This window comes from Amphiura filiformis, chromosome 13, assembly GCF_039555335.1.
Source record: "Amphiura filiformis chromosome 13, Afil_fr2py, whole genome shotgun sequence".
Classification (NCBI taxonomy): domain Eukaryota; kingdom Metazoa; phylum Echinodermata; class Ophiuroidea; order Amphilepidida; family Amphiuridae; genus Amphiura; species Amphiura filiformis.
The window spans coordinates 9,063,987-9,086,163 of record NC_092640.1 but is presented as its reverse complement, the minus strand read 5'-3'; the positions used below and the strand labels follow the sequence as shown (position 1 = coordinate 9,086,163).

General features: G+C 38.8%; 1 protein-coding gene and 1 long non-coding RNA gene across 2 annotated transcripts in view; one reads left to right on the top strand and one right to left on the bottom strand.

Moving 5' to 3' along the window:
- Positions 1–317: 317 nt before the first annotated feature.
- Positions 318–22,177, bottom strand: part of LOC140167963 (DNA-directed RNA polymerase, mitochondrial-like) — an 82,419-nt gene continuing 60,559 nt past the window's right edge. Inside the window, exons 20-29 of the mRNA XM_072191247.1 lie at positions 20,476–20,554; positions 17,938–18,060; positions 17,234–17,356; positions 16,029–16,106; positions 10,827–11,015; positions 7,098–7,237; positions 5,579–5,677; positions 5,183–5,255; positions 3,593–3,678; positions 318–1,779 (exon numbers count right to left, since the gene is read on the bottom strand). Coding sequence (XP_072047348.1) covers positions 1,644–1,779; positions 3,593–3,678; positions 5,183–5,255; positions 5,579–5,677; positions 7,098–7,237; positions 10,827–11,015; positions 16,029–16,106; positions 17,234–17,356; positions 17,938–18,060; positions 20,476–20,554 — 1,126 coding nt within the window. The 3' untranslated portion in view covers positions 318–1,643. The remainder of the gene's footprint in view (positions 1,780–3,592; positions 3,679–5,182; positions 5,256–5,578; positions 5,678–7,097; positions 7,238–10,826; positions 11,016–16,028; positions 16,107–17,233; positions 17,357–17,937; positions 18,061–20,475; positions 20,555–22,177) is intronic.
- On the top strand, positions 12,428–13,574 carry LOC140167191 (uncharacterized). The gene is made up of 3 exons (XR_011860992.1): positions 12,428–12,465; positions 12,859–12,984; positions 13,406–13,574. It is a non-coding gene; the product is annotated as an uncharacterized lncRNA (long non-coding RNA).

Genomic DNA, 22,177 nt, shown 5'->3' with positions numbered 1-22,177 from the left:
GAGTAAATGGAAGCGTTCACTCAAACAGGACGAATTACTGTACAGGTAGACTCATTGAAAATTAGGCCTACCATTTTGTGTCCTTATTTCTTTTCTTTTTTCCGTACCCTTACGATTTATGTCTTCGTAGGCCTAATGCCGTTATCCCGTATCACCATAACCCCGTGCGAAAGTTGGCTATGCGACGCCGCACCCTGCGCGTGCAAGTCAAGCGGCTAGCGTCGTGTACGCCGACGCGCTAATGGCGCTGTTTATGCTAGACACATGACGCAGCGTTGGTTGGCATTGGCCGAAACGAACTACCGCTATAAATTTGCCCGAAAAAAAAATCACTTTTTTACTTATTTTGAGGCCAATACTTGACCGTTTTCAACCAAATAAACTTTAAACACATTGTCGTATATTCCTCGATTTCCCGTTTGAATTTGGCGACATTTGGATCAAAACTGACGGAGCTGGTTCGTTCACATACACACCCACAAACAAACAAAATACCCCTATTTATAGTAAGATACAATCAGCAAATTATATTAGGGTGACAAAATATTAGATAGCAACTCTTGAAAAAGAGAGACAAAGTTTGTCTACAATGCTGGCCATAAGTGTTGGGACAGTTTTGATAGGGTAATGTAAATATGCCCCCACTCCCCCGATCAATGTTGAATCCTACCTTTTTGGTCACACGCCTAGTGGCACCCAACATTGATTGGTGGGGAAGGGGAGAGGTTGGGGTGTTAGGAAAAGGTTTAGGCTTGTCAACAAAGAAACCTCCACTTTATCACGTTAACAATAATGGAAATAAGGCCATAATATAGTGTACGTTTTCCATAAGTGTCCCAACACATTTTGGCCATGGTTGTAGCCTGGAAGACATCTTGTGTGTGACAATAAAGATAAATTACTACAAGAAGAGTGTTTCAATTTGTTCACTTATTGTTGAATAATGATAAGATTACCTATGTGCAAGTTTACCAACCATGCTTCTTTATCACCGTAACACACTAAATGTGTAACCCATTTTTTAATTTTTTGCCCCAACGGCAATTTTGTTTTATAATTAGTTATAAAATTCATATTCAGAGAATTGTGAATAAATTATTATGTTTATAAATAATCCCCTTAAATGTGAAATATGGAATTATATTAGGGCACTGCCTCACTCTTTCAACTGTTGAGGCAAAAATCCACAGTCTTCACTGAGTGATGAAATACATTTAAAAATCAAAGTGTCATTCACTGATGAAATGTATTGACTCAGGAAGCTCATCTGGAGGAATATATGATGACTCAATAAGCCACAATACTCATCAACTGGAAGAATACATGTCTGTAAACTCAAGAAGCCAAGTTCTCATCTACTGAAGAAATGTTAATGCAAGAGGTCAAAGTTAATCTCATCAACCCTCAACTGAAGAAATATGTTGACTCCGGAAGCCAAAACTTTCATCAATTGTTAATTGTCTGTGGCAGACATTCTCATCTCATCCAGATATGGTGACTTGGAAAGCCAAATTTATCATCAACTGAAGATAATAAGTGATCAAAGCAGCCAAAGTTGTTATCAACTGAAAAATTACATTGATGCAAGAGGCCAAAGTTCTCCAACTGAAGAAACATGTTGTGTCTACAATCCAAAATTCACATCAACTGAAGAAGTAAGTGGACTGCAGTACATTGGTGAGATCAAACTCTCCTGGCTTTGGCACCTGCTTAACAATGTCACCAATGGTTTGTATTTCTGCATTCTGAGGTTTCTTCTTCACAGATTTTGATATCGTTCTAAAGAAAAGACAAGTGAGAAAGGAGTAACAATCTATGTGTCAAACAGAAGAGTGAGATTTATAATGTTTATGCATATCTGTGTGTTTGAGTAGAAAGTACTGAGATTATAGCCTACTAGGCGGTCACCTGTCTTTTGCGGTTTTTAAGAACAAAAGAATTCTTGGTTTGTGTGGTTGACTGGAATCACTGAAATCTTCCAGTCAGTTAATATATTAGAATCTCGCTTCAGTGCTCCTTCCCACCAAATTTCATGAACCTGAACCAATCTATGGTAATTTGACCCTGGATGACCCCAAAATGAACTTGACATTTGTTGTCTAACCGGTGGTCGTTCCCACCAAATGTCATGAACCTGCAACAATCTATAGCAATTTGATCCCGGATGACCCAAAATGACCTTTGTCGCCTCGCTTCGGTGGTCGTTCCCACCAAATATCAATCTATAGCAATTTGACCCCGGATGACCCAAAATGAACTTGACCTTTGTTGTCTAGCTTCGGTGGTCGTTCCCACAAATGTCATGTCCTGCAATAATCTATTGTGATTTGACCCCAGATGACCCTAATTACTCCCAAATGACTTTACATTGAGAACCATCTGTGTACAGCACCCCACAAAGCGGAATGGAAAACTTGAAAACTCTGCCTTCTGTTGAGGTGTGTCATCAAATCAAAGTGAAATGGAGGTGGTAAGACTATCAATGAATTCTTGTGAGAACACAGCACCTTTGTTTCCAGCGGACATTTTATAATTCAAATCACATATTTCATAATTTAAAAGACAAGGCCTTATAAAAGACAAGGCCTTATATTTAGTGAACTATTGTATGACACACCCCTATGTGCCTCATGGGCACGGTGGCTCAGTGGTTACGGCCTTGGACTCATAATCTGAGAGATTGCTCGACGTGCGTGGGTTCGATTCCCCATTCCACCACCGTGTTGCGCCCTTGTCGCTTGCCTCACCCCACCCAGGTGCAATTGGAAGCTGTTAGGGGTAGTCACAGTCGTTGTACTGATGGACCCTGCGCCACTATAGGCTGCAAACGTGGTTCCGACATATTCTAATGACGGCGAAATAAATGTAAAGCGCTTTGAGGCTGTTTACGGCATAACGCGCTATATAAATATCTACATTTATTTATTTATGTTTGTATATAAATGCACAATTTTATGGAAAAAAAAAAACCCTTTACATGTAATGTATGGGCATTTGTGTGAAAATGGTATTTAAATGCAAGTCTATTGAGGAAAAAATGTATGTTTTCATTTAGTTTTAGGCTTGTAGTAAAAAAACATGCATTTTGTTTTACTTAAAATGTGCACAATATGAGCTTTGAACAGGGTATGTCATGCAAAAGTTCACTAATAAGACTTTGTCCTCAAAGATGAATGTCCTATACCTCAATGCATAAGAAACATAGGGAATGGGAGCCTCACACACACATTGTATGTACTGTGTATCAACCGGGGTAATTATGGCCAATCGGGCACAAAAACGCACAGTTCGAGGTTAGGGACTTCCACTTTGCTCCATAGAGGACCCCAGTTGTAAACAGTCAATTTTTGGCATATTAAGAATGGGGAATATGGGGTTATGCTGTGAGAGTTTGACAACTGTAGGGTCTATGACTAAAATGCCTAAAATCAGTTAATTTTGGGGCTATTCTTGCTGCTGTGCACCTGGGCTGGTCTCAGGTTTCTGGGTATGCATGAAGTCCCCATTTGGTGTTAAAAATACACAATGTCCCCTATAGGCAAGAAAAGCAACTGCACATCATCACATACACAAAAAAACACAAGGTACTTACATATCTCCATATTTATTGTCCAAGAAAGATGACAAATTCTGCAGAACAGGCTGCCCATGTAATTTGACAAATTGCTCACGACATATCTAGCAAAAAAAATTAGTACATATTTTATAAAAAGACGAATTTGATCTGAATTCAAAATAAAAGGTATAAGATTTAGAGAATAAAGGTATTGTTTTTAGCCGCTGGAGTCAGGGGGGTCGCTAGACCAATATGATTCGGGGGGTGTACAGTATGGTTTGCCGATGGACATTTTTTGTAATTTGTTGACCCAGAATTTTTTTATCCAGGACGGCGCTCAGAAATCTAAAAAGTGTGGGGGGGAGGGGTAGGAGTCAAAATAATTTTCAAAACAATTTTTTTAACTAGTAACTACTATACCATTCACAGTAGGTCTATTACGTTAAAACAACACAATTACGTAACACATGATTAATCTGTTATATGGCTCTCACAATTTGCCGACAATCACACATACCTTTGACTACATTTGCAGACAGTCACATGATTTTGCCGACAGCAATCAAATTTTGCCGACAAATTTGTGTATTGGGGGTGTCACACCCCCCATACCCCCCCTCTAGCGACAGCCCTGGCTGGAGTGCATCTATCATCTCATATAACATGAGCAACATCACAACTTTAAGTAAAACAATGAGGCAAAGCTGAGTTGTTTTGCACCTGTGGCATGTTATAAGAGAAGATAGATGCACGACAGTGGCTAAAACAATATATTTATTCTCATTCTAATAAATCTATTAAACACAAGTATACCAAATTTTAATTAAATTAAATCCCACATTTTACAAGGAATTACCTAGGGCTTAGAATCGATCAGTCCCGTTGTTGCTATATGCACCTCTGATTGGTTCAAATAGCGCATACAAGTATTGTGTCGACACACACACACACACACCCCAAAGTGTATGATATCGTGTCATATCAAACAGGTAAAAAGCAATAAGATTAGAGGAACGTTCTCAAGTGTTTAAGAATCCTGTATCTTTTATGTACTACACAACAATGCAAATCCGGAATCATGGAAAAATCCAGGAAAAAAATAAAGAAAAGATTCGCCTAATGGTGCACATGGGCTACTTTGCCTTGGGGACAATTTCATGTACAAATAGAGAGCTCCTTCCACTGAAAATCCAAACAAGAAAAAATGGTTCTTGTCCTTATTTGCTGGTAGGATTTTTACTGGAGGTCACTTTTAGTTTGTGCCTACAATTTCATTGGGAGCCTATAGCACTAATAGGCTAATCTTTACGGCATCAAAGTAAGTCAAACATATGTTGAGAGAACTGTTTACAGAGGAAACAACACATTTGAATTTATTCACTTAGTGTTATAACAAGCTCAACGTTTTATGGCCATGATATAAGTTTCCAACTGCCCAAGGTCCAGACAGGAAGAACATTGTGATATGTAAGGACAAAGTCATCTGCCCAATCCTAGTATAAACATTTAGTAATTGGTGGTAATAGTCACAGCACAGCACACCTACCTACCTGGCCAGTTGGCCTGGCCAACGATATTTCTCCTTTAAAATCTCTGTATATCAAAGAAACAAACCCTGCTACTTACTTGGTTCATTTCATCTACAGTACTGGCATGTGTCCAGAAACAGTCATGTACTGATACATAGGTAATTCCAGCTCTGTTCAAATAAATGAAATAAATTTATTACAATGCAATAATTTGTGCTCTGAAATTGACTCCCTAAGCAAACCCTGTTCTAAATTTAAAGGAGCATTTTGTGATTCTAGCATTCTATATTTTGGGTATGGTCATGCCTATATGTACAAATTGCCTATACCGGCTTGGAGTACACAGAGGCACAAAATGGCCCAGCAACTGGTAGTGATGGTCAGGTCTACGTACATACATGATCATGCAATGGAAAGAGAGTCACATTTTTTGGGGGGAGTCATGCGACACTGTCCTCAGGTCAAATTAAATTTACAAATCTAAAATACTCACTGTTGGCAATAGAGTGATGTGAGCATCATATGTGTTGAATCCAAAGAATGAATGAAGTTGGGTGCAAAGCCATTCTTCTGTTTCAATGTGTCTATTTGTCTGCAAAAGTAGAAAGAAAACAATTGTAATTTAATTAACTGAATTCTCTGCCTCTAAGAACTATTTTGATTGGTTACAAAATGGGGTATATCATTGAGCCAATGAGAGATGTGGTAAGAATAGTCAATAGGTATGAAGGGGATTAAGGGGGTACTACACCCCTGGCCAATTTTGTGCCTATTTTTGCATTTTTCTCAAAAATTATAGTGCATAGGTGACAAGTAAGATATGTATATTATAGGGGCAAGGACTACAACTACTGCACTGAAAATTCAGCAACTCCAGGCAAGTAGTTATTGATTTATTGATCAAATATTGGTTTTCCCTCATTTTTGACTGTAACTCCACAACTGTTGTCTGTGCTGAAATAAAATTTCCAGTGCAGTAGTTGTAGTCCTTGCCCTATAATATACATATCTTATGTGTCACCAATGCGCTATAATTTTTGAGAAAAATGCAAAAATAGGCACAAAATTGGGCAGGGGTGTAGTACCCCCTTAAGCTTAAAATTGCTGAGATTTAAAATGCTAGTTGTGTGTTGCGTTATGCGTGACTGGCGCATGCTTATGTGAATTTACACAAGCGCGAGTTGGGACTTTATTGATGCGCGCAGTAACAAAACCCGCATAATTTCCACCTTTTATAAGCCGAACAATCTTTAGCAGTATGATAAATATCCTCAATAAAAAGTATACGATCTCACATGCACATTGAAGGTGATGAGCGTCCACGGTTTAAATGTGAAATGTCATGTGCGTGTCCTCGTTTGTCAGTAAACACATATGCCGGTAAACACCAGCAACCATGGACAGTGATACACAACTTTTGACTATACATCTGAGGACACACACACACATTGAAGTTTTACTCGTCTTACAGTTTATTGTTAAGTTTTTACTCACCATACACATCCAAATGCAAACATTGTTTTTAATGTGGAAAGCATGAATTTCCACATTTCCTGTACATCCACCATTACACATAGATTTTTCATGTGTACGTCTTTCATTGACAGTGTTTACAAACACACCCCAAGACCTATATACCTGTGTTTACCAACAACCGCGGACATCGTGAATTGCTATCAAAACACAGACCTCTGATGAATTGACATTTTAATTTAATCAACAAACCGAGGACCAAAATGGTAGATTTTGTGTGTGTGGCAAACAACCACACACTCTATCATGCATTAGGCATAATTACAGAAAACTATGATGTTTTAATAGTTTTTAAAGTCAATTTTTTGAATTAAATCAAATATTGGAACTTACATTTTTTGCAGCTTGCTATGTTGCATCTGAAACAATCAGACTTCATCAGGCAATTAACTGACCCGCTGGGTGGGTCATGTGACACTTTGAGATGGCTATAGTGTTAACATTACTGACAATTACTACAAAACACAAATAACACTTACACATTGGACCTTCCTACATCATCATATTTGCCATAGCGTTGTTTGAAGTACGGCTGTGCTACTGGAAACCCAAGTGGTGTGACCCAATCCACACAGTGTCCAGCTTTAGCAATATAATAGGCACTGTCTGTGAGCCAAGACTGAGGAAACAAAACACACAGAACTATAGTAATTAATAATCTCTCTCTTGTTGACGACATACTGTTGCCTGTGATACTGGGGCACCATGTGGTGTGATCCTATCTATAGACCACTTGACATCATTGTTTATTAACAAAGGTGAGGGACTGGTCTATTGATATGCTTGAATGAACCGCTGCACTGTTCAATGGCTTTCTTGTGCTATATGAAATGTGGTGGGCGATTTAAAATGCCCGTGCCCTGAGCAAACTATGATGCGTACACACAATGCAGGGCAAAGAACAATGGAAATTGCCATAATTCGCGCGCATACTGCCGGGCAATGATGTCACATGTCAAGTGGTCTAAATTTTTGGGCTTTGGCAATATTGGGCACTGTCTGTGAGCCAGGTCTGAGGAAACAATACACAGAACTATATATTAAGTTTTGTGTCTTGGTGAGGACATTATATAACATTTGGCTGTGCTGCTGGGAAAACATATGGTACGGCCTAATCTTTGCATTAGTATTTCCTATATCACATCATTTATTGAGCGCTATATCAAAAATTACCACAGCGCTGTACAATAGCATATAACATGGTTAAAAACACAATAATATAAAATTATACAGCAAAAATAAATATCACTTACATGTACAACAATAATTATTAAAAAGCAACACGATTTCTTGAAAATATTGACTGAGGGTGAAAGGCGGATATGGAGGGGGAGCAAGTTCCAAAGGCGTGGGGCAGCAACATTGAAGGCGTGGTCCCCTATTGACAGTCGAGTCTGAGAAACTTGAAGTTGAAAATTACTACTGGAGTATAAATTTTCCCTGCTTGGTTTGTACTGAATGAGTAATGAGGACAGGTAACCAGGTGTGAGATTGTTGATACCTTTGAAGGTCAAAAGCAGCACTTTGAAGATAACCCTCTCATTAACAGGCAACCAATGTAATTCTCTCCATGAGGGGTGCTGAGGACTGAAGTCTATTGCATCTAAAAAATGACTCGAGCTGCCCTGTTTTGCAGTACTTGCAGCTTTTTTCTGTCCTTAGCTGAAATTCCAAACAACAGCGAGTTCGCATAATCCAGGCGGGATAGGATAAGCGAACGAACCAGGTGGTGGCAGCTTCCAACCGTGATATATCTCCTGATTCTATAGATGTTCCTCAAATGAAAGTTAACTGTTTTAACAACAGATTTCACATGGTCCTTCATTGACATAGTTTGGTCAAATACTACACCCAATTTTTTGATTGTAGAAGATGGGGTGATATTTATATCATCAATTTTGAGAGAAACATCTTGCAGCTTTTTCAAGTTATGTGAGGATGCCGCAACAAAAAACTCAGTCTTAGAATTGTTGAGCTTGAGCATATTGATTGTCATCCACTCATAAATGTCCTTAATACATGTCGACAATTTGGCTAATGCTAATTCGGCAGCTCCATCAGTTTTTGGATCAAATGCCAGATAAAGCTGAATGTCATCAGCATAAATGTGATAGGCAATGCCATGCTGACAAATGATTGCGCCAATATAGTTGGTATATAACACAAAAAACAGCGGTCCGAGAACCGATCCTTGAGGTACTCCAAATTCCAGACTATACTTGCCCGATGCTGTGCATGCAGCATCACCGGATTCCTCAGCCTCCTCCGACACGGAGAGATCACCACCGATGGAAACACGAAAACTACGCCCCTGGAGGTAAGATTTAATCCACCTCAGCGCCATACCAGTTATGTTAAAAGTGGTTGATAAACGATCGAGCAGGATTTGGTGATCCACCGTGTCGAAGGCTGCTGAAAGACCCAGTAGCACCACAAACACCGCACTGCCACGATCCATATCCGTCATGATGTCAGTTTTTACACAGAGCAATGCTGTTTCCGTGCTATGCTGCGCCCTATACGCCAATTGGAACTCCTCCTGAGACCATGTGAGTGAAGGTGATCCTGTAATTGAACTGAGGCAATCTTCTCAATGATTTTTGAGTAGTACCTTATGTTGGAAACAGGGCGATAATTGTTCAGGACATTTTTGTCAAGGGTGGACAGGGCATACCACTGCTTCGCGAAGCTTAGAAGGGAATTCACCACTACAAAAAGATTTGTTAACAACTACCTCCAGAGCTTGACACATAATCTTGATATTATCTTTACACAACCACATCGGTAGTGTGTCTAACACACATGACTTATTAGAAGAAGCAAGAACTGTCTTTTCAATGTCTTCTGCACTCACTGGTTTGAAAGTATCAAATTGTTCAACATCAATAACTACATTGGAGTCAATAACACAAATATCATGATTTCTATCAGAAACCGAGACAAGTTCTTGTCTTATCTTAGCAACCTTGTTGATGAAAAACTGAGCAAAGGAGTTGCTCAGTTCAGACATTGAATCACAACTGGGTAAAGATTGACATTTTTGTTCAACAGTTTGTTCATTATACCAAACATATTCTTATAACAGTCAGAAAATTCAAGTTCATCATTGTGATATACCTCTTTCGCAGTTTGAATGAGTTTGTTAACAATATTGCACTGGTCGACATAAGCAACATGATTATCATTGGTTTTATTTTTGCGCCATTTACGTTCTAGTTTACGACGCTTACACCTTGCATCATTAATTTCCTCATTGTACCAAGGAAAGCGTGGTCTTAAGCTTCGAGAACGTGCCTGAGGAGGTGCATGAGCATCAAGAACACAAGTAATCGACGATTCAAGCTGCTCAAGCATCTCATCAACAGTACCTCGAAAGTCAATACCACCAACTGCTGAAGTTAAGTCACTAGAAAATAGTGAGCTACATGTATGTGTGAGGAAACAAAACAAAGGGAACAAAATTAACTGTTTGAGGACATTATGTTTGGTTGTTCATGTCCTACTAGGAACTCAATCTGCAGAGTGTACAGCTTGATCAGGGGTGTGATTGAGGATTTCTAAAAAATCCAAAAGCAAAATTGTTGCGTTTCTTTGCTTCTTCTAGTTCTTTCTTTTATCTATAAGGACCAGCATGTTTTTACATAGCTAGCCATGCATGTACATTTTGTATAGGCCTGGTTCATGGATTTTCCATGGACCCAATCATGCATCCCTTATGGACAAACTTAGATAAACAAACAAATGACATGATTGAAACAAACAGACGAATCACTATTTGACATTCTGCCAAATTCATAACAAACAGCTATTCCATTTAAAATCCACACTACCCCTGTGGAAGAATTTGGAAATATCTGCCACAGGGAGAATATGAATTTCAAATGGAATGAGCACATAAGGTATATTGCTGATCGAGATCGCTGGGCAAACATGATGCATGCTGGGAATGAAAAGGGCTCAAAAGCTATAGAATTTATCGATCACTATCAGCAATATACCTAATTGGGCAGCTCCATTTGAAACTCACCCTCCCTCTGTAAAAAGATTCGGATTAAATCATTCTCAGAAGGTGTAAGTGATCCAAATGGAGCTGCTAATGTGTTCATTCCACTTGAAATTCATACTCCCCCTGTGGAATATATTTCCAAAATCTTCCACAGGGGTAGTGTCGATTTTAAATGAAATAGCCCAATATAGCCTTAGCTCACCTGTATCTCTCTGGTTTTAGTAAACATCTTCAGCAGACTGTTGAAGACGGCATTCGCCAGATATTTGGATGCCAACGATTTCTGGAAGCGATCCAAGCCTTCTTTCTCCCTCAGCTGTTTTAGGATCTGAAGCTTAGCACCATACACTGTGACTCCATAGACAATAGTCATTACTGTCTGTTTGACAACCTGCCATAAAGAAAGAATAATACATGTCTGTAATTCTGGTTCATCCTTCGTATAAAACTAAAGAGAATTTGGTGTATAAATTACAATGGAGAATTACGAGTTTTATTCCATCCTCTTTTGCTAATCGGTTTGCACAAAGGATACATCATAATTCCTGGCACATAATTGACAAACCATCATCTAAGGTCTGCTACTCCCAAACGGTTCAATACCATTTTTCAACCTGATGTGGCATTGACGTCAGTGCGGGTTTCATTGGGCGCGGGTTCAAATCGCTAGCGTCTACTGAAAGTTCTGGCATACACACGCACACATTTAAAGCCGCTGCATAGATGTGTGTGAGAAAAAGCTACATCTGCGTGTTGATGTCACTGCCAAATCAGGGTGGAAAATGGTATAGGATCACATATTTATCCCTTTACACTGTGACTCCATCTATACTTTGGTTCACTGCAACTTTGGTTGTGACATCAATGCTTTTTCGTGGTTACATCACAACCGTGTCAACAAACCACCCTTATATGCATGCGCTCTGCTCGATTAACTTTAAGTGTAATTTGATACTACAACCAGTGACACCGTTCCTACGTCACTACCAAACTTGAAGTGAACCAAAGTATACCCACTTCACCTACCAAACAGATAAACGGACGGATTGAGTTAATCTGGCAAATTGAACTATCACAAATACTAGCAAATAGCACATCCACAGGGTTTTTGCAGTAAAGCTAAAATCAAATGACATGATCTAATGTTCCAAGTGTTTCTTGTGTTCAAAAATTGCTTTACACCCAAAATGTTGCTGTCGACCATGAACCTCTATTAAAGTCTTCGGATATGATATTGAGTTCCAGTACAAATGTGCATGAAATTTGTATTTGTATGGGCTTGAAATGCAAAGTTCACGCAACCAACCATATCTCTGCTTCTGGATATCATATGAAGTCAAACGATATATATGGAATTGACTGGAGGCCAACTTTATAAAAGGTTCATACATACCTATAATGTAACAGCGCGCGTGATTGGTTGAGAGCATGAATGAACCGGTCATGAATACCGTTTATGACCAGCTATCGGAAAAATATGTAAGAAGAGCTCTGATTCGTCGAGGGAACAACCGATTAATCGATATTCATGAGCTGTACTACAGTTCAAGGCCAAAAGGTCGTCATCGTCTGCTTGAGTAAACACGAAGTAAACAAAACAAAGATGTTTCACCAACCGGATTTTCTGTGCTTTAACCTGGGTTCGTCCCAAATTATGCCAGGGACACCAGCTACAATCAAAATATCCGAATCGCACACGCGATTTAACCAAACAACACCGCGATTTGTGCGGCCGGCTCCTGCTACGGAGACTCGGCCCACTGCCGGTACCAGCAGTACTACTGCCCGCAGCATACTCTGCCCGCCACCAACACCGGCCGCTGTGAAGCAGGAAGGACCAGGTAAATTACAGTCATTAAATTTATAAAAATATAAATAACATATGAGTAACCTTGAAAGATAAGAAAACCACAAGCCCGACCCTTTAAACCATTGTTATCATTCATGAACCCTGCGACTCTCGGCCCCCAGTGACATGTATGCAATCGAAATGGTACATGTACAATGTACATTGTAGTGCATGTACAATGTGTATTTTCGAGCCTTATTTTTGTGTGTATATTTTTCATGCAACCAAACTGTTCTGATCATTGAAGGGAAAAAGAATACATAAAAAGGCAACTAAAAGTTAGTAAATATTAAACAAACAAATCTTCTCGACGATGTCATGATGAAGTGTCATGTATTGCAAAGCCCCAAAACTACAAATTTCTCCCTTATTTCTTATGTTACAGGAGCACTGACTCCACCATCAGCACGGTTCCTGGAACTAACTCCAGATGAGGTTTTGGAGATAGAAAATGCCAGGAATGAAAGAGCAACAAACATGCAAACTAAAGTATACATAAAGATACTCAAAGGTAATATACCTTGGCTAGATCTAAGCAGTAAAAGAGTGAAAAAAGTGCTAAAGTAAAGATGAATGGTCCAATAAACATATGAAAGAAATGAATATATAAGTAGATAAAATAATGGACAAAATCACAAATAAAATAAACAAATAAATTTTAAAATGGTAAAAAAATAATGCCAAAGCAAAGCTGAATTTATACTCCATTGCTGGGCGACGAAGCGATTGGTTCGTTTCTAGCAAATGAGGTAGTGCGATTTCTGTTGGGTTAACAAAAGCGCGCTACCTCATTGGCCAAATACCGATTGCTCGTCGCTCAGCGATGGAGTATAAATTCTGCTTAATTCTGTTTAATTATACTTTGATATGAGAATTGAGATGGGAAAAAATGTGCAGGCTCACTCAATTTGATTTTTCCCATCTCATTTCAGACTGGTGTGTTGCAAGAAGTGTGGACCCCAAGTTTGAACTTCTTGACCCCGATGAACTGTGTCAATTGCTTCGAAGATTCTACGCAGAGGTGAGACGGCAGGACAACACACCATATTCTGCCTCTTCCATGAGATGCATGAGGGCTGCTATACAGCGTCATCTGAAAAGTGCACCGCATAATCGTACTTTCAATATAATGTCTGACGCCAGATTCAACCCGGCAAATAAAGTATATACCGGCAAGCTGAAATTGATAAAGAGGGAAGGTGGCGCCCACCAAAGCACAAAGGCAACATTGCGGAAGGGATCTACACGCAAGATGATGGATTCTGAAGCACTGGAACCCTCTAATCCAGTTGGGTTACAGCGGTTGGTGTTCGTGTACATCGCACTGCACTTTTGCAGACGTGGTCGGGAAGGCCTCCATGAACTGACCAAGTTGTCATTTGATTTCAAACAAGATGACCAAGGCCTAGAATATGTCACAATGGCACACCTGGAGGCAACCAAAAACCATCCTGGGGATCTGGTTAATGATCCGGATAATAACAATGAGCGACGCATGTACGCAACCGGAGGTGAAAAGTGCCCAGTAGCTACTCTGCGCTTTTATCTTAGCAAGCTACATCCAAAACAAAAAGCCTTCTATCAGAGATGCAAACCCTTGCACAAAGTAAGATACTGTGATCCTACATGGTACGAAAACGCCCCCATTGGTAAAAATTATTTGGGCAACTTCATGGCAGCTATATCTGAAGAAGCGGAGTTGAGCAAACGGTACACCAATCATTGTCTCAGGGCAACGTGTATTGCCACTCTCCTTCATGCCGGCATATCCAGAAGTGAAGTGCAATCGCTCAGTGGTCACAGGTGCGACGCAAGCCTCGACAGCTATGCCCAACCCAGTGGACAACAGAAAAGAGCTGCATCACATCTGCTGCAAGAGGCCATGGGACATGACACTGTGATCTCTGTAGGCCCACATTTATCAAGCTCAAATTCAATTGGAAATTTTCCTTCCAGTTCCACATCCATGACATCCCACTCCCAGGCACACACAATTTCAAGAGCCCCGCCTAGCCCCAGACCGTTGAGACAAGTTACCAACCAGATTGTATCAAACCCCAACAGCAGTCATGTTAGTACTAGTACTACACCTAGTATGTCCATATCATGTAGATCAACTCCTGCAGCTCAAAGTCAAAGTCAAACTTCTGTATCGAGTGCAAGTACCATGAGTACTGAATTCTCTGCACTGTTCAGTGGGTGCACGTTTTCTGGGTCAGTTGTCATAAATATCAACAAGAACTAAAATTAATCAAAGATATAAATCTAATTAACATTATCCAATAATAGTAACAAGCTTACCTTAAAAAGTTAAATTTTAAGCTTCATGATCGTACTCTTAATCCGTTGAATTTTGATCTTCACTTTGTATTATATTCACACTGATGTATTCTCGTTGCACATGCAATGAATGATGTTGTTGCATTTCACGTGTTGAAACAGCTGAGTTGAGAGAGCCAAGTTCATGTCTCTCCACTGCCAAACTTGAGTATCAAAGCAGTGTTGACATGAGAACAAATAAATCATAATTTTCTCTTAATTTTCTTCGTGTCAACAGACAGTTTATTGTACCTTTTCTAGCTCATATCCCTGATTTTACTACACAAACTGCAGACAGACAAACGCACCAACCCGCGAACCGTGTCCTGTTGTTGTTTATCACTTTCGAAGTTCCGAGTTTCAAATCGATGTATGTTAATAGGACTCGTTCATTATTGTAAGAGGGGTAGTTAGTTTTCCAGAAAAAAGTTTGTAAAATCATTAAAAATAGTAAACTTTAATGAAAAATATAAATATTGTGTTTTAAAAATCTTAAGAATTGTGTTTTAATAGAAAAGAGAAAACTAATAATCCTTAGTGAAAAATCTGCGATCTAATTTTAACCAATTTTCAATGACTCATCATTTCCCCCCTTTGCGAATAATATATTGACCCAATTAATCGATTAAGGCTGTGACGTAAAAGTACATGCTCATCTCGCATCTTGCCAATGTAAAAGTATGTTTGAGTCTTATTTTCACTGCATTTTATTTTCATTTTAATTTTCAGCAAATATTTGACAAATATTAATAATATTTTTGAATAAATAGAATGTTGGGTATGTATGAGCGGGGTTCATTCATAGGATTTGAGCATGATCGCTGTTTATGCCCTCGGCTTTCGCCTCGGGCATAAACAGCGATCATGCCCTCAATCCTATGAACGAACCCCTAATTCATGGTGGCTGGTCACAAATATGCTAAAGATAGCATGACTTTATACATATATAGGCAGTTCAGTTGACCAGGCCAAATTGTCAATTTTCACTATTCTAATTGGAATGAGCTATTCCAGTAGAAATCCATACACCCCCTATGGAAGACACAACCTTAATCTCCCACATGGGGAGTGTAGATTTCAAATGGAGTCACCCATTCAGGTAACCCCATTTGAAATTCAAACTCTGTGAGTAAAAGATGAAGGTCATGTCTTCCCCTATAATAGATCTCAACAGGAGTAGTCCATCATTAATGCATAAGATTCAAATAAATCAAATTTCCCTATATCATGCCATACCTTTCTTTCCACTTTGCCCTCTAGTAGCTGGGCAATTTCAACTCCATCCTCTGCATCCTGAGCTCGTTGTTGCTCCACCTAAAAAAGCAAGAAAAGTAAAGCTGGGATAACACATCACATATAAATTCTTGAAAAGTGATGCATTATAATTAATTCTTTCTTTTAAATTTATACTACTGGCTGTGATCACACCTAACCTAACAGAGCTAGCGTGTGTTTTTTCGCTATCGGATGGGAAAGAAGAAACAAAAAAAATGAAAGAAGATGAACAAAGAAGTCACTTGCTACCCCTGGGATTCAAACCTCAGACCCCTTGCATGCCAAGCAGAAGATCACCAACCTGTAGTCGCAGGGGTTTTGCTGGGTATATCTGACTTGATCACATGGAATGCGGGAATGCGCAGTGGTTTTCCTTATGATATTGAGTGAGATGCAGTTGGGTTAGGGTTTAAGTTGCTGCACTTGCAGACAACAGCTTTTCACAAATTACATTAAAATGTATTACTATATTTAGGTCAATGTTGTTAATAATTACTGCCTTGAATCAATTCACTTTCGAAAGCTGATGATTGCAATAAGTAAATTAATGGCAAATGTAATTCATGTCAGTAACAGCATCGCTTGGTGGATGAAATATTAGAGCAATGGTTATCACTTGATCGGCTTAATGATTTCATAAATAATGCACAAAAGAGCATGCCTTATATTGTCTCCTACAATGATGCAAGAATGATCAATTTCAACTCTTAATAATCCTGGAATAGGCCCTTATTTATGATTTGATAACAAATTTGCACCAAAACACTCATTTTCATAGAATATCATTTTACTCAATTTGACCAAACATATCAGTGTACATAGTATTACACACACAAAACAACTAAAGATCCTGGTATTCTTTATACAGTTACATGTATGGACAGTCACAGCTACATGCATACCAGTTGTTCAATCAGGGTTCTACCTAGCAAACCATCCTAATGTCTAATATCTGCACTACTTTCTCCCAGTACATATCAATGAAATAGTAGTATGCGAGCAGTAACAAAAAAGAAATAATATTTGCCATTTATAAGCCAAATTAACTTTAATCATGATTTTAAAACCCAAACCATAATCCAACTTCCTTGGGGTTGCAGCTGTTATTCTAAAATTGTGCTATATTTTAAATCAATGCAAATTAGCCCATTTATATCTACACTTACCAAATCAGCCACACCCATATAGACATCTTGTGGCACATCAAATGGATGCAAGTTAACTTGTTCAGCTCCTATCTTATCTCTACCTAATGCTGCATAATGTTGTAAACCATTGCATGATCCATCCTATGAAAAAATTACAGGAAAGTTGACCTGTTAATTTGTGGTGTACATTAATAAGGTCAACTGATTTGAGAAAAACTAGCATTCCTGTATAATATCAGAGTTCATCAGAGCTTAGAGCAGTGTACAGCATCCATTGGAAGCAGCACATAAGCAACAAAGAGCTGTAGGGAGACCTTCCAAGACACTCAGAGAAAATCGGAGAAAGAAGGACATGCTTCGCTGGGCACTGCTTCCGGTGTACCAAGAAGAGCCTGTCGCCAATCTTTTAAATTGGACACCTAAACATGGAACAAGAAACCCTGGTAGATGTACTCAAGCAGGACACCAGACTGGAAGCATTTGACCTGGGAACGGCGATGCAGGCCAGGAGCATATGGAATATTGTAATGGTTTGGGAAAACAACCTGAAATAAGCAAGTAAGCAATCAGAGCTTGTTTGCTGATGTAGTGCAGAAAGGCTCAGAACATTAGGCATACATGCTGCTATGGAAAGCTAAAACCTGCCCCTGTTTGTGTACCCCTTGCCACTATATCAACCCTATTGTAATTAAAACTCAGCACAGAATGCATGCAAAACCTACCTGATGAATAGGGAAATAACTGATGAATTCAGCAGGGTTATCAGATCTCATGGCATTTGCTATCTCCATACAGCATGCTAAAGACTGCCACTGCTTATCTGCTCCTTGCCACCATTTTTGACCCTAAGAAATACAAATAACATTATTTATGGATTTAACATTTCAAGTCTTTCATGTTTTAAATAATTGAGTTGTGATCTTGTATAGGATACTAGTATTTGTTCCATTAACCGCCCATGCACCTATAAGAGCCCATCCAATAACTTTACAACAAACTGCCCATGCAAATCTAGATCATGGCCCGAAATATATGGCACACTGATGATGATGCTTGAATATTTAGGGCCATTTTTTATATATTCACTTAATAAGCGGCCATCCAAAATGACTTTGTTAAGCGCCCTGGGTGGTTAATGGAATGAACAGTATTAATTAAAAAAAAGAAAAAGGAAGGTTTTATTTCAAATGGTGAACCGCAGGTCAAATTGCTAGAATTGTACATTAAACACACCTAAACAGACACAATGCAATTTGCAGGCAGCAGCTTAATCAGCGCCAATATTGCAACATTGAAACAAACAACTATACAAACATCCAATCCAACCCAACCACATCCCCCAGTAGGCAATGAGGATAAAGTGCCTTGCACAAGGACACAACACGTTGGCACGAGGGGGGCTCGAACTCACAACCTATGTATTATGAGTCGGGCGCCTTATCCACTCTGCCACACATGCTCCTAATTTTTATTGAGCTATATTATCAGCACAAAACATCGCAACCACTCTTGATCAATTTCAGTGTTTAAAACATGCACTGCCCACACAATTCATTTATAGTGTATCAAACTAGACATGCAAATGGCACTTTGCTACTTTTTTATCACAGCCTTTTCCGCTTACATTGTAGACCATCACTTCCCAACTTTTGATCACTAATAGTACAATCTTTATTCTTATTAACATCATTTCTGACCTACCAAATGAGACATATTATACATAAATAAATATTGGCATTTAAAAAACACAAGATTTTCATCAATCAAATGAATTTCAAGGTGCTGTTGCAAGGCGCACTGGGCAGTTAAATATGTGAAAGTTTGTGATCTCCTGATTACAGGACTGAAAATTTTATTTTAATTGGACATTCGGTTACCAAAATATGGCCTGTCATAAAGACGCGAAACCAAGAAGTTGGCAAAACTTTAATTTTCTTTATTTTTTGCATGTAGTATTGGCAGGTAAATTTGTAATTATATATGCAAGAATCATGCAAAGTAAAGTTTTTAATTGATTATGTAAATTGAACAACCGTAATTTTGCAGTACCTTGTGTGTACATGTATTACCCATGTACCATGTCTGAGTACCATACTCTTAATTGTATCTGAAAACTTTACTTTGCATAATTCACGCTTTTTAAATTCATGCATATATTAATTAGAAAATTATCGGGCAACTGGACTTATATAATATAGAAAATAAAGTTGTTGCCAATTTCTTAGTTTCGCGCCATTTTGACAGGCCATATCTTGAGAACCGAATGTCCGAATTTTCAGTTTTGTAATCTACAGAGCAAGAGCTTGGACATATGTCAACTTAAAGAATATCTAAATTTTTGCCTTAGCCAATAAGGCCACCTTAATAAAGAGAACCAGGTATGACGGGACGAGGCGATATGACAAAAAAGGTCCCATTTCCAACATCCCCTTCATTAATTTTACCATAGTCCCTTCCTTTGAGTATCTTTTAACCAAATTGGTACTGCTGGCCGAATTATCAGCCTCTAAAACTATTGTGACAAAATTAAAATGGCCTATAGAATTAGAGAAGGAGAACCAGGACTCCCTATACCACCACGTACAATTGCACCGTCAGCTATGGGGGGAAATTGGGGGTATTCGAGCCCTTGCCGATGGTGCGCGGAGACGAACGAAAACAATTCTGCATCTCATCTGAAGCATCTTGGTACTCGTGTGCAGGTTGCCATCAAGTGCGTCTCTCAAATGCGCCCTTCATCCATGTCGCACTTGCATGATAGCAAATGCCTCGAGTGCAATCCGAGGGAAACTGAATACCCCTAATTTTTGCTCCATGCCTGTATCAAGATGGTGGTTGAGTCCCGGTTCTCCTTCTCTAATTCTATGTATACCATACTGTTCCTAACAAACACCTCAGGCATAAATTTATAGGGACATATTTTCAATGAACAAAGCTTTAAAATGGGTTAAAATTGTGAAATATGACTCACTTCCAGGTTCCAATCCAATATGATATGGCACTGAAATGTATGCATTTCTGTCACTTTATCATTGAAAAAATTATGGTGGGTGCATTTATTAGACTGGGCCATTTATAACAATACAGTATTGAGCTACTCAGAGGTATGGTAATAATAGTCAGCAGGGCCGAGTGAATTAAGATCAAAATAGCTGAGATCCAAGCTCTTTTTTGATTGGTTACTCAGATGATTATATCATATAATTAACCAATCAGAGGTACTGTAAGAAAAGCAGCAGTGCCCATGGGTTTAAACTCACCTCTAGAGGATTATCAGCCGAGTCCAGAATAAGTGGCATCTTCTCTTCTGCATACTTTAATCTGTCTTGATTAGAACTCCTGTATCAAGGATAGAACATGCATTACTTTCAAGTAGAAATAAACAAATGGTTGTAATGTTTTTCTTTTTTTTTCGAACAATTTCATCTGGAATGTTAGTTACAACTGAGAATTGTTTCTTCTTTGCGTACATGTAGATGTTTACTCAACTTTTTAGCAGCATTACAACACTGGCAATCCATCCAATAATATGAATCAGTCAGATCTGATGGATTGCCAGTCTGATGAAGCCACTAGTATAATGGTGAAACATTAGCAAAGATCTATTGTATGCAAAGAATAAACAATTCTTGGTTTAATGATGTATATTCTTAGTTTGAGAGAATGATTTCAATCTATTCAACCAGGTTAATCCAAAACATATCAACGTTGCGGTCAGTACCACTGACCTTCAGCTGGGTAGTGATGTTAAACACCTTGAGTCACGATGACTTCAATACATTCTTAGTTTGTTATGTAGTAAACCGATATACCATCCAAGGTCACAAGGAATTACTTGGGGTGAAATACTGCATGCATGACAAAAGGTTCCTCTTTCAACCAGTCATTCCTATCTCTCCAAGCAGCATTTCTTGGCAAATCCAAGAATTTTGATTCCTACCTACTTCTTCAAAAACCATGTACAATTAATCAGATGTATACCTCAATCAATCCAGTCCCTTCTCTCCAAACAGTGTCTTCCTCTGCCAAATACTGCAATGCTACTTGTGATATTGAAATTGTTACGAACATGGCTGTAGTGATTTCCCATTCCCACTAACACTTCAAGAACAAAGTATAACAAGGGGGTTTTCTCTGGCAAACACCACAATAATTCTTGTAGACATCACTGCAGAGATGGTGGAAGTGATAGTCCAGCCCAATATTGGCTGGCAGTCTCAGGTTAACAATATGGTATCAAAAAGCAGTCGAAGGTTGTACATGCTCTCACGTCTCAAACGCTTTGGTGTTCCAACTGGTGACCTAGTCTGTTTATATTGGTTATGTTCGCCCAACATGTGAATATGCAGCCCCTGTCTGGCATGGTAGTATTATCAACGACCAGGCACATCAATTAGAGCGCATCCAAAAGAGGGCTTGCCGCATTATCCTTGGAGGTAATTACTCATCCTACACAGATTCCCTTGATCAGTTGGAACTCCAAACCTTGAATGATAGAAGACTACATCTCTGTACAGTTTTCTCAAAAATGTGTCGAATCTGATAGGTACTCAGAATGGTTTCCACACAATATGAGGACCCACAATATGACTCTTAGACAGTGCAATAAGTATCAGGTCCCCAGCCAAAACAAAAATATATAGGAACAGCTCAATACCCTATCTCACTCATCTCCTTAATTAGTGCATCTCATCATGTTCATATTCAGCTGGTGTGTTTTTTAACTGTGATTTTATGACAGCATTTTTATCTTGATGTATTCAATTTGTCCCTTACAATTTGGCTGGTCCAATTTATGTGCAATATTTTGTTATGTTATTTATTAATTGTGATGTCAACTTTCAACACTGTTACAAAGATGGTTGAGGAGATTTGATTCCCCCACCACTACCCTTGTGACAACAAAGTATAAAATTCTCTGTGCAATGCAACACTACTTTACTATAATCTTAGACATAATGA